We start from the raw sequence: 19,599 nt of genomic DNA on the forward strand, positions 1-19,599 counted from the left end.
TGGAGATGGGATGTGGCAAGTGGGCAGGATGTGAAAAGGTAAGTCCCTGCCTGTCTCATCCAGACATGAGGAGTTAGACCTGCTGAGACCTCATCTGGCAGCTCCCCAGCATCAGGTTTAAGATGTGCTGGGGCCTCTTCATGGGCTCTGGGTAACCTGGGCGGCAGAAAAAAAACCTGTGTCTCCCCTCTGTTCTTCTGCTTGTGGTTAGGTCTGTATGTCTCCTCCTGCTCAGACTTGTCTTGTCCTCTTCCACTGGGCTTCCACTATTCATGAAAACCATGCAGAATGAGAGATTTGATATTGCATGGGTTTTTTTGAGACACACCTTCCTTTCAACCCCGTTTGGGTGCAGGTACCCAGGAGCTGGAGGGTGGTGAGGGTGGTGGTGGTCAGGACTGCCCCATGCTAGACATGGCCCATCCCAGCCAGCTCCCACTGACCCACCACAGGACATGGCAGAGCCTCGAAGCCACGATGACAGCACCTCCGGGAAAGCGTGTGCAAGAAAGGCTGGAAATCACCCCACAAGCAGAGGAGGAGGGAACAAAGAGTGAGAAGGAGCAGAGAGTGCCAAGGCCAGATGATGATGATGATGATGAGCTCCATGGTGGAGCAGATATCCATCCACACTGCAGCTTGTGGAGGACCGCATGACACTCCCTGAAGGAACTGCAGCCTGTGGAAAGGAGACGACACTGGAGCCGGGGAGGAGCATGAGGAGGAAGGAGCAGTGGAGATGGACCACTGTATACTCACTGACTATAGCCACCTTATTCACCCATCCTGCCTTACCTGTCCAGGGGACGTAGAGGAGTTGGCAGTGAAGGAGTGAAGCTGGGCAGAGGAACAGGGGGAGGAAAGGTGCTGTTTTAGTGTTTGCCTGTTTCCCACTACCAAATGCAGTGATTAGATATTTATTTTAATCAGCAATAAAGTAATTTTCTCCAGGTGGAGTCTCTTTTCCCCATGGCAATAACTGCTAAGCAGTCTGCTTGTCTTGTCACCCACAAGCTTTCTCATTAATGTTCTTCCTACTTTCTCCATCCCACAGAGGGGAGGAGTGAGGTGGATGGGAGTTTGCTTGCCAGCCAAGGCTAACCCACTATACCCAAAAATCCTTTCAAAGAAGTCCTGCTGCTTAGTGCCATTTTGCTTGCTATCGGGGCTCAAATACTAGACATGATCTTACACTAACCCTGCAAACTGTACTCAATACCTCACTCTCAGCTCCACAAAGGGAGACACATCCATTCTGAGTGCTTGTTCCACAAATCCCTTCATTGCATTCAAAGGCTCAAGCCTTTGCTGCGAGTTTTCTGTATCTGCTGGCTATGAACAGTGGCAGAGGAAGGTATTTGCAGCCCTATCTACCAAAGGGAGGTGAGGATGGATGGTAGGGCCGCTGCATAAGGCTGGTCCTGTGTGTGCATCTCGTTTTCCTACAAGCCCATTATCCCGTTCAGGCATGGAGGCAGAGCTGTGGGGACTTGCTTGCCTCTGTGGCCTCTGTAGCTTAACATTGCTGGAGCCGTCTTTCTATTTCCAGCAAAAGCTGGAATGGGTACACTTGAAAGGCTACTTGGGATTCTAGCAAATTCACAGACAGTGAAGGGCTACAGCTATACTGAAGGAAGAAAAAGGTGTAAAACCAGAGAGAAACAAGAAAGCAAAGAGACCAGCCTGCAAAAACCCATGGACCAGCGTTGGTGGGACAGGTGAAGAGGGTACCTGTCTTGGGTAGGAGTTCAGAGCACAATGAACACAAATGAGGTGTGCTGTGAAACAAGGAGAGATACACACACGCCACCCAGGCAAAATGCTCTTCCTGGTTGCTGGGCTTTTCGATTGTCTTCTCTGTCCTGCCTCACTCTGCAACCAACTGACCAGCTAACCACAGCTTCTCAGCTGCTAAACCCTTTCTGGGAACATTTCTTTTTCCAGAATCCTTCACGATGGGCATAGTGATTTTAGCACTGGGTAAGGAGGGATTTGGGGTTTAGGTTTGTTTTTTTCGTTTCTTCTTCCCTTTCACTTTTTTTTTTTAAATTTCAGAAACATTCCTCCTTACTATTGGACCAAACTAGGATCTTTTTGAGTCAGAAAGCTAGAAACCAAGAATCCTAACCAGGTAAGCTGAAAACAAAGAACAGGGGCTTGATATGCCAGCTGAGGCCCATAGTCACCGGACTCCTGCAACGGCTCAGACTGTTTTTCTGGCTGATTCACTTTCTCTAAAGAGGACTAGAAATGTTCCATGCATTGCATTGCTTTGCATAGTCCCAAAACACATTCAGTTTCACAGTTTCTAATATTTTCCAAATAGCTCCAGTAGTTGTTTTCATGTAAAAAAAGTGTGTGCTTCCTGGTGACGGGCAGAGTAGGCTGTGTAGTAGCCTAGGAAACGTGAACCACTTTCCATTTGCCGCTCCTCTGCAACACTTAATTCTCCCAGACACTGAGAGCACAGCAGAATCAAGTCTAATTAACCTCCACTCTCAGCCTGACTCCTTGATGTGATATAGTTCATTTAAATCTTGTCCTTCATGCTCCTCTGCTCTCCTGCTTCATCCTTACTGAAGTGCATATGTGGATTTCTAATAACCCATGTTTAGATGGATGATTGGTAACTAATTCATATGACAAATTAGAGAAATGATGCTTTGTGCAACAAAGGGTTTTCTTTGCTTGTCCACTTGAAAATCAATTTATGAAACTTTTTCTTTCTTTTCTTCCCAACCAGAAGAAAAATAATTCCTTCTTCATCTTTTATTAGTAGTTTCAAGTTAGAAAGTCTTGGAAAATCAAGCCTTGAAATTTGTAGGGAAACTAGCATGAAAAAACAAACTATTGAGATGTTTTGACTTTCTCAGCATTCCTCCTACTTCCTGGGCTTTTGGAAACGGAAACAATTCCCCCAAATTTATAAACATTTGCTAAATGTTTCTGAATCCATTATTTGTTTGGAAAAAAGAAAATGGATCAAACAAGTCAACCCTAATTGTGCATCCCCTAGAGATAATAACACTTTGGCAAACAACAAAAGAGACACATAAATAATTCCATTTTGGATTTCTGCTTTGTTTTCCTTGGGGATTCTCTGCAGGCAATGGATAATGAGGAAGAGGTATTTTTGCACCCAAATGAGGTAGAGTTATTTCTCCATCCATAAATGCTTTCAGCAGAATATATTTTTTTCAGTTCAGTTCAGCACTGTGAACTGTCATGTACAGGACATACTGACATTTAGAGCATTGAGTTTCCCAGAAATTTCTCAGAGTTACCTTCCCAGGAATGAAGGTAATAATGCTGTGCTTTAATCCAGACAAAAGCTTTTAAATACCCCCCCCAATATCTCATTTTTCATTCTGATATGAAAAGGGAAAAGTTCTGTGATCTCCTACAGTTTTAATGGGGAGTAAAACCATTTTCTGACTGCCTTTGACCCCCCTCTCCTGAAATGGCACTAAATGTTTCCTCTTGAGTCACATGCAAACCCCTCTGGGAGACAGTGTTAAAACTACTTTTTATTATGGGCTGTCTGCTCAGTGGGCCTTCTTTATATTTTTGATGTATCTTCCTTTTTGTTCCTAAAATTGGAATAGAAGGCAGATGTACATACAGAACAGTTATATTTGTAACAGACATGCTTTCAACTAACTCTTCTGCAAAATTACGCTATTGACAAGCTGTCTCTTGTGGCTGAAGCACTGTGGTTACCAAGGCTCTGCCACTTGCTGTGTTCTCTAGACGATAAGGTCACATCTAAGAATGCTGATAGTCCTGTGGTCCCACTTTTGCCTTAAAGCCTTCACAATCAGACTCTGGGGGGAACTGCTTCCCTGAAACCAAGTCAGCACCTCACTAGGACGTGAAGCACTGCTCCCAAAGACACTTACAAAGTTTGGTGAGGCTTGAGCTTCAAATGGAATGGCTGCTTGCCCTTCAGTAGCCCAGTCTATTTCCTCAAAAACTCATGCCAGTAAGAAGGATATTAGCATAACATTAGTAAGTGAATGGTAAGGGAATTTAAATTAATATACTAGATGTCTAGACTACTGAATAGGTTTGGTTTGTATTTCGGCCCAAGGACACGGAAACAAAGGTGTCAGTTGTCCCTCACCTGGCATCTGGAGCAAGGTTACCTACTGTTCTTGGTGAGGAAACCTTGTTGCAGAGCAGAGGGACATTCCCTCCAGTGGCTGCACCCGGCAAACAGTATGCAGGTGAGCCGGTCTCTACCAAACCACATGGGCACAGGGCTGCTTCAGGCATGAACCACAAAGGCAGCGCAGACTTACTTAGAAAGAGTCCAAGGTCACACTCAGCTCCTTTAAGAGACATTGTGAACGGATGGTTTTGGCTACAAACCAAGCATCTTACAACATCATATAGTGCAGAAAATGACATTTCCAAGTGTATTTATTGAGAAATAGTAAAGTTGTACATAATTTTACAAGCTTTTTAATTTACATTTTCTTAAATTATGTAGGCCCTAATAAACTATAATCTGCTAATACAAGACAGAGACCCTTGGTTTCAATTATACCTCCAAAATGCTGCTATTGCTGGGATTTTGGCTCGTGTCAGTTCAGCTCCTCTTCAGAGATACTAAATACCATACTCATTTAGAGCATATGCCTGGTGTCAATCCTGTAAAGCAGAGACGATTTTTGAACCTAAACCCTATATCTGGATACACCCTCACAGCTAAAATCTAGTCTTTGTATCATGGGCCAAGTCCATATTCTCCATAAACTCTGCAGTTCTGTTTGGCTGCAGGACTTCATCTGCCCTGAAATGAAGTATAGTTGTATACAGGATTTTGATTTGGCCTCATCTCCCTTTGTCAGTGCTTGCACTGGAACATACTCCACAACTGCTTTAGATGCAAACACTACTTCTCACACTGGGTTCTAATGGACACAGATCTGGGAGCTAATTGCTGCCTGTATCTTTGTGCACAATCTCAACAGGCATCTAAAAATAAGCAAAACTTTTAGCTTTTCCTGCCCTTTTACTGTTATACTGAACTGCGCAGAGTGATATCAATTTAAGGTACTATTTTGTGACTGCTATCACACAGTATTTGTATTCTGCAAGCTGACTACTCAAATGCCTAATGAGTGGTCAAGTTCTGTAACTGACTGAGAACTGCTAGAGTATCAGCAAAAGGCATTATATTTTATACTTCATTTGCCCAAAATACTTGAAAACATGACATTGTGTTCAGTGTTCATTGTTGAGAGACGCTGAAAGGACGTCAGTCTCTGACTAACATGCTGTTGAATTAAAATGCACTCAATGTCAAAATGACCAGCCTTCCATTTAATCCACTTAGGCCTATCTGGAACAGTCTGGCGTGACTATGTCTCTGCCTTGGTTATTTTCTCCTCTGTATTGTTCACGCAGGAAAATGTATCAGAGCAATTTCTCTGTAAAAGGCAGGAGTGTACACCATTTGCTTAGCAGGAAATTACTTGTACTCTGAAATTTTCTTTTATAATTCTAGTATTGTGAAGAAGGCTTTTGAGCTAAATCCTTGAATTTTCTTTGGATGTAAGTTTTTGTCAATTATTTTTATAGTTAACTTCTGCTATCGTGGCAGAACTTTGTCATGCTCTGCAAAACTTCCCCCGCTTTTGCCTCCCTCTCCTCTCCAGGAGTCCAGTAGATTAACTGAGCCACAGAGATCTAAGCACAACTCCAACAAACGCACTGCAAACCTTTTATGAGAACTGACAGTGGTTGCTGGGCTATTTTTTGTTCTTACATATGATTAGGAAAAGAATACTGAAAAGCTGAACAAGCTGAACAAATAATTTAGAGAAACAAAATTGCTTCATGCATTTAAATAACACTATGACTTGTCAAAAAGAAAAGAAAAAAAAAAGAGAGAAAGATTCTCATGCAGTGTTACGATGCTGGAAGTCGAGAAGGGCTCTGTTTGAACTTTTTTCTTATTCCAGTAGCAACACTTTTTTCCCACTTGAAAAACTACAACATACTGGTACTACAGCTTTTTATGAAAAATGAACTTCCAGAACAAACTTGACTAGATGGGCACTGTAAATACAAAGAAGGTATGCCTCATGTTTACCTTTTAGATATGCAAATCCTTCACCCAAATAGTTAATGGGTAATGATTTCATACATGGCAAGTGTCATGTGATGGCTTTAAACTGCCCCATGATAATTAATTATAATCAGTTTGTTGTGCGGTGACGTGCATATCCGATTCCAGTACATCAAAGAAATCCCATTTTTATGAATTTATTTTTGCCTTGTACTTTTAGTGGCTCCAGGCTTTCACCTACCAACTAACTTTCATATAACCTACAAAGTTTAATGAAGTTACTACCTGGTAACTAGACATACGGTGGCTTCACAGCACAGAGAGGGAAGATCTTCACCTCAGTGCTGACTACTGTGCTTGTGTAGACAACCTGGAGTTTACATCTAACATCTTCTCTTGCACACACCTCTTCACACGGTCAGAGAAAAGGCAACCTCAGGTGTCTCCATGTACAAAAAGCAGTTTCCATTTTCTGCCATGAGAGACAAACAACTTCTTGTTGTTTCAGAGTGCTCAAGCTGCACATGGAGCCCCTGTGTGCAATGTAGACCTTGCTCATTTTCCAAAGTTGGAAGGTAGCACATTCAAAACTCGCAAGGTAATTATCATGGTATGGACTGTAATTTTTAATAGAAATTATGAAAATTTAGTTACTGTGTTTCTCAGTATTTTTTCATAAAAATCTCCACCTTACCATCTGCTCAGCTGCCTGACATGCTATTGTAATATCTGATTCAAAAAACATTTAGGGTTGTTCCTGTGTAATCCTGTTGTGCAATCAAAAATGGGTGAGGAAAATCCCATTGACCCCAAATGGAAGACACATAAATGTGAAACAGAATGGAAAAGTTACCAAAATGCTGCTGTATTTACCAAAGTGGACTGCGCTCCTGAAATGGCCGGTGTTATTATGCCAGCAATTTCAGCAACTTGTGTTGATCATGAATATGCTAAGTGTAGTATCATTTGTTCATCTGACTGCTGAGGGAATCTTTAGTAATTTTTTATTCCTCACAAACTTGTGTTTTATTCCCTATTTGGGCTTAACTCCACATTTTCACCTTCCAGTAATACGACCTGAAAACTCTGCTGGGTGTAAATTTGTTCTGTTTTGCACAGCTGGTGTACTCACTATATGGCTTTCAGTGGAATAACTTATTCGTGAATATGGCTCTTAGTTCTCTTGTCAGACTATCAAGAAATGATGTTGAAGGTGTTGAACAGGTTTTTTTAGCTTTCAAGGTAGCGGTCCCCAGTATCAACCTCCAAACACTCTTAACTTTCCTCAAACAATCAGTGGAATTATTCAGAATCCAAATAAAAACACAAACTTTCCTTTATTATTTTTACTTCCTGCAACAAATACTTAAATGCCAAAGCATTTAAGTGCAGCCCTGCTCTTTGTTTTCTCTGAATTTCAAATTTGGTCATGTCAAAAATTATCACAAAGGTTGGTTTTTTTTTGGTTTATCTACATAGTTTTTAACCAAAATTACATTACAACACACAAACACAGTCTTCTCTTTAAGGCACAACACATCATTATGCACATTCTGTTTGCCAAACTTATAAAAGAGACAATATTATATAACCCTCTCCCTCCCCTGCCCCCCAAAAAGAAAGAAAAATTGCATCCACTTCCAAAATCAGCTGCTAATAAAGTCACAGTAAATTATTTTCATCAATAATTTACACAAATTACAGGTCTAGACGGATTGTCATTATACAGTCTGAGTGCATTCCAATTCAGATTTTCTGGGTTAGGTAGGCTAAAGTCTGGTTCAAACCTCAGTGCTGAGAATATATCCCATTTTGAGGAATGTTGTTGAACACCACCTTGTTGTCTGGAAGATGGGTGTTGGTGCTTTGCCAGTTCGAGTCCTTTGTTCACTCCTGTCAGGGCTCACTTGGTGTGTATCAGCAACCTCCACAGTTTCAATTCATTTAAAAATGTTGCATATATAAGACCATAGAGCTTCCTTATGTAGCACTAATTTTTAACTCCATTCAGCAATCTGAATTCTTCAATTTGGAATTTTTAACTCCAAATATTTCTTCCCTTCTTAAGACAATTCATATGTGTAAAGCCAGAGGCATTGAACCACACATAAAAATTCAGTGTACTTGAAATATATATATATAAAAAAAAAGGATTGCCAACTTCAGAACACAGTTACAAATACTCTAGTTCCAGTGCTTGATGGAGAGCCAAGAGGTCCGAATGACTGGATATCCTCCAGAAAGGCATGTTGTGCTGTGTTTGTTAGAGGGGAGAAAAGGTCAGGAAGGATGAACACTGTGACACAGGGTGATATGTGACACATGAGGCTAGTCAGATTACCACCACGTATTTTACACCACTGCATTTCTGGATTGATTTTTGCTAGTAAAGTACTGACAAAAATCAGACCAAAATAGATCTGAGCTTTACAGTTCAACTGAAGTTAAAATAATTATATAGTCTTTCTTAACAGTTTTTTTGGAAAGAGCCTCTTGCTTAATAAGGACAATTTGCTTACTGTTAGCATGCAAACCCATACCAAGGAGCATTAATAGGAAAGCCCATTCTGCTCCATTTATTAGACTTTGCAAAATAGCAAACCATCATTTAAAGGTCCATGATACTTTCATTAAAAGAGCTTCACGCACAACCCTTTGAAACAGAGTTGGATTACTTTTTACTCAGGGCAGGGGGAGGAGGAGGGAGGAAGGAATTTCTTTGGATAAAAGATTTCTGGGTCAGAAAAAAAACCTTTCTGGTTTAGAAAATGATAATTTGTGTTACAGAAAGCAACACTGTCTATGAGAGATGCATATACATGCGCTATTCTCCTTCATCAAATCATCAGAATAGAAAAAAAAGCATTCTTTCATGTTGTGTTCAGATCTATTTGTAGTGTGCTATATTCATCCATCTCTTTGAATTCTGTATCTATCCATGCAATATAGCCAATATTAAGAAAAAAGCATGCTAAACTGGAAAGTACACAATCCAACCACCTTCGTTTAGCACAAACTATAAAAGACCCATCACCAGGACTGCACCTATAATAAGGAACCATTTGGAATAAGCATTTTGGTTTATTTTAATTTTGTTTCTATTCTAGCTACAACACTAAAAAGGAACTTTATTTTGCTACTCCTAGCACAGCAATATTTACATCACTTGTCCTGCACAGACATTGTGAGACAAAATTTTCAGTGTCTCCACACTTCCAGGGGTTAAACAGGGAAGCATGGTGCAAGTTACCCATTTGATCTGTTTCTGAATATTGAAAACTTATCTGGTGAAATTTTGACGTGTATTATTATCATGAAAAAATTGAATATTTCTAAGGAAACAGGTTTTTTTTAGCAACACAGGTTTGGTGCACAATCTCTATATTGTGTTACTTTTTCTTTTGCAGATATGTCCTTCTTGGATCAAATTACATGTTCATCGTATTTGGTCCAGCAAACTACAGAGTTTCATCTACGTCAGCAAAAAAAATTGCACAGTCCTTCAGATGCTTTTCCACATTCTCCATAACTTTGTTCTTAAAACCTCTATGATTTCACCATTTAAAGAAAAAACACCACCCAATTATAATAAAATAGCCCTTTCTGTCTCTTCTGTTTATCTTTAATTTGCTTAAGTGTCAGACATTTTAGCTGCAATAATTTTTCATTTATTTTTACAATAATTTTGCTTTTTTTTTTTCTTTCCAAACTGAAGTGAAGCAAATGCTGAATACAAATGGTTCATTAGATTACGCTAAGTTTTGATCTCATCATGCTCTTGTTGCCCTGCATCTGTGGGCCGAAAATATTTGTCATTCTGCAATTGTGCAACACTGACAGAAATGCAAACATAAAGGCTTGCATTAGTAGCTAGGTATCACACCAACATTTCAGAAGACAGGTTACCTTTTTTGCTGCCTGCTCTTCTTCTACACCATCCCCAATTACAACATATACTACTTTTCTGCCAAACCTTTGCATTATTCGTTCAAAGCAACTTTCTTTCCCTGGAAGATAAATGAGATAAGAGTTCAGAGTGAAGTTACCTGATTAGCTGCATGTTCCTCATCTCGTCCATCTCCAATCACAACATAAGTTATGTTAGTGCCAAATCTGGACACTATACGCTCAAAACAGCTCTCTTTGCCTGAAAAACAATGCACTACTTATTCAAGCTATCAAGTGAGTTATGATGAAGCCTTACAAAGGATTAGTGCAGTGGTAAGACATTGTTACTACTACTTTTTTGAAGTATCCAGCCTTGGGATTTAGAGCCAAAACTAGTAAGAAGCAGTGAATCTCTTTAGTGACATTAGGCTGTTCCAGGTAAAACTAAATCACTTTCTTAATAGTTACAGGAAAGCCACTAAGATAAAGGAATCAGCAGCACTGCAAAAAGTAATAGCTCAGTAAACGAAGAATAGAATTTAAATATTTCCCTATTATTGCAGTAGTATTTTTTCAAGGAAAGAGAAGTTTTAATTCTAATTTATCTGCAACAATGGGTGATGTAGCAATGGAGAAACTGTTCAAAGCACAACAGACAAGCAAAATAAAATTGAACAACACAGTCCTGGGAGAACTTCATGAACCATTTGACTCTTTTGAAGAAATGTGGAAGCAAGCAGGCTAAACCCGTAACAACAAAAAACAGGACTGAAACGGACCAAGCAAAGTCATCTACCAACCTTTTAATTGTATACAGGCTCAGTTTTATAAACAAATGATTGTGCTATCGATCCTCAAACTGTCCTAATGGTTTCACTGTTTCCACATGTGATCTCTATATTTAATTAACCTTTTTCCATTAGGAGGTTTCTCTTTGACATGCGACCTACACATGCGCTATTGCAAAGAAATCATCACCTGTTGTGAGACCTTCCATCAATGTAAAGAAACATTATTTCTTTCCCCTCTGCAAGAGCTTTTTACCTTGTTTGTTACTATGTCTATCCCCACCCCAGGTTTTTAATCTTTTCCTACAAGCTCATGATTTCTAGATCTCCCATTCTTACTGCTCTCCTCTTGCTTTTTAAAGGTGGCCCACAAAAAAGGGCTTATGATTAGGAAAAGCATCGTGAGTATTAACTGTTGAGTGAGGACAAGATTTCAGTGTGTGCAAGCAAGAGCTGCAATTACAGTCCTGTGCTCAACACAGTGCAGAGATCACTGAGATGAAAGATAGAGAGAGATCTTGTACCCCAGAGTTTGCTGTGCTCCCGACAGGGGTGTAACAGCGGCCACACTGTTCCCAGAAGGAATTCCTGGTGCAGAATTACTTCGACAGCGCCTCCAGAGACTGTGCTTGACTTCACCACCCCCTTCTGCGCTGTTGGCACTATTTGTTAATGCTCGTTCCTTTGGTCCAAGTGCAATCTCAGTGACTGAATCCAACAAGTACAGGCTGTATGACAGATGACATTCATTCCAGAGGCTGCACAGTACCATGTGGCATTTGGGATACTTTGTGCCTTAAGTTTTTAAAGCATTTGAGACTTTCTGTCTAGAGGACAGCTATAGCTAAAGAATCACTGACTGATAGTTTTTCCTGACACCCGTTAGAATATGCAGTTTTTTCACTTATTAAAATAATTTAGGAAATATACTGTAATGTATATTGTAATGCTTTTGTCAATGAAGTGTCACAGTATATGTTATATAGGTACAGAAATTAAGCATTCCTGAAGTAATAATTGGTAAATCATGAAATCTGCCAAAATTATCCGTCATTGTATGCTGAGTCACATTTCACAGGAATGGTAACTTTTCTGGGTTTACAAGAAAATTTTGGATGCAATTTCCAGTAGCCATAAATTTCCAAACTGTACCACACAAGACGTACACAGTTATCAACAGAATAGGGAAATGCCCTTGTGACATCCATCAACACAGCTTCTGTTGGCAGCAGTTGTCACGACCATCACTGATGTACTATGCTTCCAGAAAAACCTTGTGAAGCAGAGGCCTAGCTTACATAGAGCTCAAGGTCAGAGCAGAGGCCATTTTAAAGAAGTTCTGCTTATATTTGAATTCACAAAACACTTTTCTTCATTCTTTTCTGCACACTTTTTGTTTTCTGCACCATGTTTAGGAGTTTCTGAGGCTTTAAATCAATTTGGAGACCTTTATTCCTTCAGGTGTTATTGAAAATAAGATGAATTTGGAATTCATCGACATAAACACATCCGAACATATGCAATTCCTAAATCCTATAATTAACACTGTAAGTGTCAGAGAAGTGTCTTGGAATTCATCCACTGCTGGCAAAAATATATTGGTAATGCAGTGTAGTCAGAATGGGTGAAAGAATAATTTTCTTACCTATTTTGGTTGCACTGTAAATATTTTCAATAGGAAAAGCTCCTCCTAAACTGTATAGTAGAACTTTTGCAAGTGCTGGGATAAGCTGGGTTGTTGTTACCAACACATTTACACAGTTACTCCTAAAATGAGAAAACAGTTTAAGTTTAAATAGTGTAAAACTGTTACCCAAGTGCTGAGGAGGTAAACCAGTTGTGAAGAGCATATTCAGGAATCCTCAACATTTACTTTCACTCAGCACTATCACTTCCAGAAAATTTTGGCGAATCCTTTAAAAGAATATGCAGACCTGATTTATAGGAAATATTCCATAGTGGTTTACAAAACTAAAAAAAAAAAAAAACAAAACCAAACAACAGGCCCTAAAATAGAGACAATTAAGATCACTCAATACCTCTGAAAATAGGCACTCCAGTGCTTTGATAGCATAATTTTCATGCTAGCAATTAATTGGCAGTAGCTACCAGTGAAATAAAAGGATTAGGAGAATGCAAAACCACAATTTGTTCATCCTGTCTAGAGAGGAAATACACAACCAATACACATTTCAGTACAATGACATCACTTGCTTCATGTTTCAAGAGTAGAGGAAGAGATAAGAATAATTATGTTAATAAGCTAGCATTGAATGCTGAAGATGAAAACCTGAATAGCCAAGTTATGCTAGCAGTTACACAACAGAAAACTGAGAGCCTTGCTACTGTACGCACTGACAGGCTGGAATGTGAGCATGACCATGGTGTGAATATGGAGCTCAGAGCAAATAGTTGTGAATTCATAGAATCATAGAAAGGTTTGGGTCATCTAATTCCAACACCCCTCCCTGCCATGCTCAGGGACACCTTCCACTAGATGAGGTTGCTCAAAGCCCCATCCAACCTGGCCTTGAACACTTACAGGGATGGGGCAGCCACAGCTTTTCAGGGCAACCTGTTCCAAAACTAGAAACCTTTTTTACAGTAGACTCAAATACATACCTTGTGCTGATAATTGATAATGATTTAAGTGCATTTGTTAGCCAGGAGTCTGTCAGAGCTTCAATCTCTGCTCTTAATTGCAACCATGCATCTCTTTTAGCGGGCCCCAGGAGTCCTTTTATGTAAAAAAGGAAGAAAAGAAAAAAAATTTAAATTCTGTATTAGTTGGAATGTATAGATTTTAAGGTTGCTGTTTATATTTTGAACTCCATTAGAACTTGAAAACACCAAGAGAAAATCTCTTTTTCAAGGCTTAGTAAATTGCCCTCTTTTTATTTGCACTTCGCTGTATCAAGGATTGCAGACAATATTGCAGCTACTAATAATCAGTTATCTGAATTGGTTTTTTGTCTATTCAGGCTATTTTACTACATTTTGAAGTATACCTTTCAGAAACATGTATTTTTAAAACCTATTCTTCACATACATCTTACTATCAGTGTCACGGTTTAAACCCCAGCCAGCAACTAAATACCGTGTAGCCACTTGCTCTCTGCATCCCCTGGTGTAATGTGGAGGAAAAGGAAAAAGGTAAAACTGGAAGGAAGATCTATGCCATTGGGAGCACAGGCAATAGACAAAAGAAGACATTAGAATCCACTTGCCTTTGCAGTATCTGCATATGTTTAAAACTGCCCTTCTTGTGACTGTGTATAGGTGAAACTCAGGTTAATACATCTGGAAATACATTTGTTTGCTGATGACTTGATCATCATATCCTGTTGTAGTTACCAGTGATAGCTCCTTTGACAGCACTTACAGCCCTGAAATGGCTGCACATTTTATGTTCTCGTATCTCAGTCAGTCCTTAAAATCACCTTAAAATCTCTTGTTGGGTATGAACAATCAGATTTAAAAAAAAAATACCCAACCTGTAAGTGCTGAGACATTAATTTTTTGGAACCAAGGTATTTTAAAATACCTTGAAGAGCAGGGAAGCAGGCTTCCTGAGCTTTCGTGTCCCTCTTCTCTTTCACACCCTATGTTGACAAGAAGTGGTGATGACTGCCTTAAAAAAATCTGAAATGAAGCAACCTAAAAATACCTAGTTAGGTCTAGCCTTCTGTTGCCTTCTAACAGCTATTTTGAGATACATAGATACATGTGTTATAAAAAAGATTATTAAAAAGCTAAGTAGAGGATGAATGAAAAAACATACCCACTAAGGATGAAATATATTTCAGAAGCAGGATTTGTGGATGAGGATAAAAACCTTGAGACAATGAACCGTATTTGCACTCTGGCTTTGCAATGATTGTTTCTCTTAGTGTGTTTCCTTTTGCTATGCTCTTGGACTTGGGCTCTTACTAGTGTTAAAAGTTTTATGAAATCCAAAAACTTCAGAATCTTAGATGCATCAGGAGATACACTAAAACACTATGACATTTTCACTAATACTGTTTCCAGAGGTATTAATATATAAAAACTCTATTCATGATACCAAAGAAGGGCAAGGCAGGGCAAGAGAAAGCCAACCATTTGCTATCACTCTTTGGTCCTATTGCTCCTTCCTTCATCAAGTAAAGACTCTGAACTACTCAGAGTGAAAACGTATATTGCAGATTTACATAACTTAAGTAAGGACTAACTCATTGCCCATTTTAGTTGTATGGTTTTGCCATTTCTGAGAGACTGCAGGAACTGCTAAACCCCCACCAAACTGACTGCTTTTACTGAAGGTGACCTTTACTTTGAGTTTTAGGTTCCTCTGAAAAAAAAATCAGATGAGTTGAAAAAGCCCATGTTACAGAATAGGAGAATGTTCACTTGGACTCTTTCCTGGCTGGGCTGGGCTCAGCTTATCCTCAACTGTGGCTTTAGCCTGAAGTTGCCTGAAGACTTGTAAGTATCCCCTGTTCTCAGAGTCTCTCCTTGAGGGATTCAGTTGACATACTGCCCTTCTTGGAAGAAGGATGGCTGTCCCTGCAAGTCACCTTGGATTCTTCAGGACAGATTCTTTCAGTTCTACTGTTTGATTTCCTACGCGCCTGAGGTCATGGACATCAGTGAGTCCACAAATGCAGGAAAACTCTTGGCCCAAATGAGATTAGTATTTCTTGCTAACACAATTAACTGTGTAAGCTACAGAGTCAACAAAAGGTGCCAGTGGCATGGGAATGCCAGAATTTATTTCATCCACTGGTAAAAACAGACAAGAAGGTACCCAGCTGAGAATTTAGCAGAATATTGTGTTGTTACCAAGCAGATCATGAAATTATAGGATGGAAAAGGCCAGCCACGAGTAATTTGTACTGCAGAAGCGACACAGCCTCTTTCCTAGAATAATTGCATGTCTGAGGTAGAAAAAGTGGCTCAAGCACTCAGTAATGTGAATATATCCAAGCTGGGTCTGAAGGAGAAAAATGAGCTTTGTGAAAGCCATATGAAGGTCTGCTCAGTTTTCCCATCTCTGGTTCTCCTCCACAACAGCACAATGTTGGCTCTGCCATTAGTCAGTAGCTTTCAACAGCCCGAGGTCCAGTCGCATCACTTTCCATTCACTCTGTGGCTTCCAAGGCACATTCCCTCTGTGGGAGCTAGCTGCCATACAATTTAACCTAATCAGCATTCTGAATTAGTTTTGACACTTAAACTCACCTCCTATGTTGTTCTTGTAAGTATTATACAACTCTTTTACTCTTCTGTAACGGAAAGCCAGCTTCCTCATCCAGTCAACCCCTCCTCTTACACCTGTTGGCAGACAAAGGTTTGCACTACTTGCAGCTGCATGGAAGCCATCAGTTGCAAAACTGTAGGTACTGCAAACACCCAAAATACAGTAAAAATAAATACAATGTATTCCTGTAAATGCTCAATTTAATTAATCTTTGAAGAAAAAAAACAAAAACAAATGCTGCTTACCTTAGGTCTTGTCCATTATCATCAGAAGAAACATCATCTATATGAACTTGATCACACTCCTGTTGGAAAAAATCCAAATTATAAACTATAAGAGAGTATGCTCACTATACGCTTCGTGCAGATGTTGATCATCGGTGCAAGTCGCTAAGTACACCAGAAGATGGCAGCATATGTACACCTACAGCTTCCTGTCACCGTCAATTTCTTAAAAACAATACAACCTTCAACTCCTACACTTTGTAAATTATTAGCTAAAATAGGCCTTTAGAAAGGCAATATGTAATTCTAGTGTGAGTTTTAGATTAAAATTATTTTAATTGAAAAATACCAACAATTGCAAATCTCATTTATAGTTTCTCTGGCATACCAATACCACAAAGTTAGCTAAACCTTATTTCCCCACTTCCTAAAAGCTAGCGATGATGAACCTCAACCAGCATACAACTTCTGTTAAGTCTCCAGGAGTTTGGATGCTTATCAGATTCTTTTAGTGATTTATCCAATTGCCTTGGGCTGGAAAATCACAGATAATCAAGCAGTCCTGGAGAACTTCATGATGATTTCCTGGCTTCAGAAGAGATGGAAGTACCTCTGGGGAACTGAGGTACATTGGAAAACTGAACTCCCCCCATTTTATAATTGGATACCTAACAAATATCCTTTTCTGCAGTGTGGTTATGGCACAAAGATAGGAAAATGCGGGGGAAGCACAAATAAATAAGTCAAGCTACCACACAATGGTAAATATAAACAGGCATCATATGACTGTTTTCTGTAGCTGCTAGAATAAACAACCCAAAAATGCACCTGAAATTCAGTGTTCAGAGATTTTATTTTATTGTATGTAATTTTATTATTTAAAATAACTGTTTTTAACATAATCCTATTTATGAAAAAGTTCAAGGACACATTTAAAAATTACTACCCAGCAAATGTTTTCCAATAATTTAATCTCTTCACTAGGACAAAATGAGGCTGAGCTTTCAAAATGCCCAGTTCTGTGCCTCAAATAAAGAGTCATCTGAGTCGTCTATGTCAAACAAAGTTGCTGACAAGCAGCGCTTAACTCAGACTCTCTGTGACATGTTGGAGCCTGCAGTTCTGAGTTTCCAATCTTGGTCTCACACCAATGTTAAGTTGTCCAGATAAAGGACAAATCTGAACAAAGAAGTGATTTCCAAATGCATATGCCGCAAGTTTTCAGAGTTTAAATTTTGGGAATTAACATTTCTTCTTTCTGTTTTGTTTGTTTTGCAATTGAATGAAAACGTAACAGACTTCTGCCCACATGAAATTGTTAAAAAAATTAATTAGCAATTTTTGCATAAAATTAATACATATAATTACAGTTTCAAAGACATAATTTCATTACATTGTACAAGTAATTAGAATTAAAAATTTTGTGCCAAGACTAAAATAATAAGTGGCCAAACTGCTCATCTGGCTTAATCTGTTAAGACAGGCATGAAAGATCTGTGTTTGAGGAACAGAAACGAAGCATACTTCTCCCCACTGGAGAAATAAAATTTGTTGGCTTGTCTGAGGAGATTATTTTGAGCTGTAGGAAATTTTTAAAAAGCTGCTTTTGGATGTGCATAGCAGATGAAAAGAGAAAGAAAAGGGCAAGTGGCAGCTGAAATAAAAGATTAATTTCTTTATCCTTATTTATTATTTGCACTTCAAGGAAAAAAAGATGCAACTATACTCCACCCAGTGTAGGGCAGGATCTCAAGAATCAGACAAAAAGGCCCATCAGGACAAATTCTAACTCTACATTTTGTGGTATCTGAGCAGTATCTGGCTTGCAGACCACCTTCACACATTTCCCTGGAAATGGTCAAAGCATACAACAACTTGAAAAGTTTAAAAATCAGTGCTGTGGATTTGAAGGTGTACTAATTAAATGGAGGGCACAGAGAAGCCCTGATGGATAAAGGAGTGTCTGCTGCTGTTTGAGCTTTGTTAAGCCTTTCAGCTACATTGTTCCAGCATTGAAAATTCCACATAACTTTCTGCTGATAGTTTCATTATTAAGTTAAATATGAGTGGGTGGCAAAGGCTTAGCTGTTTACTTTTATTTATCTGACAGTTTGTGCATTGACTCTAGGAACAGGAGATGAGGGGAACACACAGTTTTCTGATTACTTTCCTCTTGTCCCTGCAAGAAGGTTAAGTTTAGAAGAGGATCAAACCTGATAGCAGCTTTCTCCTTTTCCCCCTTCCTCTCCTCTTGGATCTATGGCTCACCTCAACATATACTTGCAATACACATTTGCCAACCAACAACAAACTCATGTGCCCTTCACTCTTTGTTTCACTTTGCTTTACTTTATTTTCTTTTTTACTTATGTACTTCAACTAAAATGTTTACATTTTACAAAATCAGGAACTTTCAGGAAAAAAAGAAAAAGCAAATTGTTTGAGCAGATTTGAGATACTTCGCTACTTTTCTCCAAAGAAACAGGAAATCAGTGGCGCAACACTACATTGGACTTTGCTTGTAAAAGATACCAAACAGTTGTGGGGAGGAAGGAAAGCAAGCAACCTCTCCGTCACTTTAAATGTTAAGGTAAAATACTTTTAACATCAGCTACACACTGGTTACACGCAGGTCACAGAGGCTCACTGTCAGTACAAGGTCAAAACTAAGAAAGATAAAATATATTTTCTGAGAGTTCAGGAATCTAGGTATAATAACTGTCTTTTGCTTGAAGCAATATTAATTTAAATTATATCTGAGTGCAGGCAATTCTTCGCAGCAATTTTTAGAGCCTGGAAATTGGAGAGTACAGAATCAACAAATCATCCATAAAAATTATCCTCCTGGAAAGGGCAGTAATTTCATTATCCAGTAAAAACACTGACTCACCACACTGAACACAAAAATGTTATTACTGAGGGTATATTCAGCACTATGCTTTCTCAGGCTATACACTTCTTTTAACGTATGTGTTTCAGTCTCTGTTAAAACTAGTTTACCTGACTCACAAATTCTGAGACTTATCCAGATCCTATTTTTTATTTCTCATTTTTATTTCTAATGAGAAAAAACAAAGGATGATAAAATCTTATTTGAAATAGGGTAGAATTATCATAAAAATAGACATGGGTTCAGTTTGTTTGAATACTCTTTTCATCATTGTCCCTGAAAATGGAAGGGTATAATGGAAGACTCATGTCCAAATTCCTGCTTGCAATTTGTAGAAATTGGGGGTTTTTTTGCATGCACAGTATCCCCTACCAACATTTCTGAAAGCTGTCTTAAAATTAATACTCGGGGTGAAAAGCTTCATTTCATCCCTTACCTGATTAAGCAGAGAATTCATTAGTCTGGATATTATAACGGAACTGAGTCCCATCTCT

At 39.0% G+C, this 19,599-nt stretch overlaps 1 protein-coding gene across 16 annotated transcripts in view; it reads right to left on the reverse strand.

Annotated features, from left to right (window-relative positions):
• Window positions 1-4,390: 4,390 nt before the first annotated feature.
• Window positions 4,391-19,599, reverse strand: part of EYA4 (EYA transcriptional coactivator and phosphatase 4) — a 150,564-nt gene continuing 135,355 nt past the window's right edge. For 8 of the 16 annotated variants that reach the window (XM_057408116.1, XM_057408155.1, XM_057408219.1 and 5 more), the window contains 6 exons: window positions 16,237-16,295; window positions 15,973-16,133; window positions 13,375-13,489; window positions 12,398-12,519; window positions 9,983-10,083; window positions 4,391-8,330 (listed from right to left, as the gene is read on the reverse strand). In XM_057408116.1, coding sequence (XP_057264099.1) covers window positions 8,250-8,330; window positions 9,983-10,083; window positions 12,398-12,519; window positions 13,375-13,489; window positions 15,973-16,133; window positions 16,237-16,295 — 639 coding nt within the window. In that variant the 3' untranslated portion in view covers window positions 4,391-8,249. Of the gene's footprint in view, window positions 8,331-9,982; window positions 10,084-10,122; window positions 10,224-11,276; window positions 11,481-12,397; window positions 12,520-13,374; window positions 13,490-15,972; window positions 16,134-16,236; window positions 16,296-19,599 lie in introns of those variants that run through there. The other 8 variants (XM_057408108.1, XM_057408135.1, XM_057408182.1 and 5 more) reach the window with 3 other exon arrangements.

Source organism: Pezoporus wallicus, unplaced genomic scaffold (assembly GCF_028554395.1).
Source record: "Pezoporus wallicus isolate ANWC-B61680 ecotype Strahan unplaced genomic scaffold, APGP_CSIRO_Pwel_v1 contig_3817, whole genome shotgun sequence".
Classification (NCBI taxonomy): domain Eukaryota; kingdom Metazoa; phylum Chordata; class Aves; order Psittaciformes; family Psittacidae; genus Pezoporus; species Pezoporus wallicus.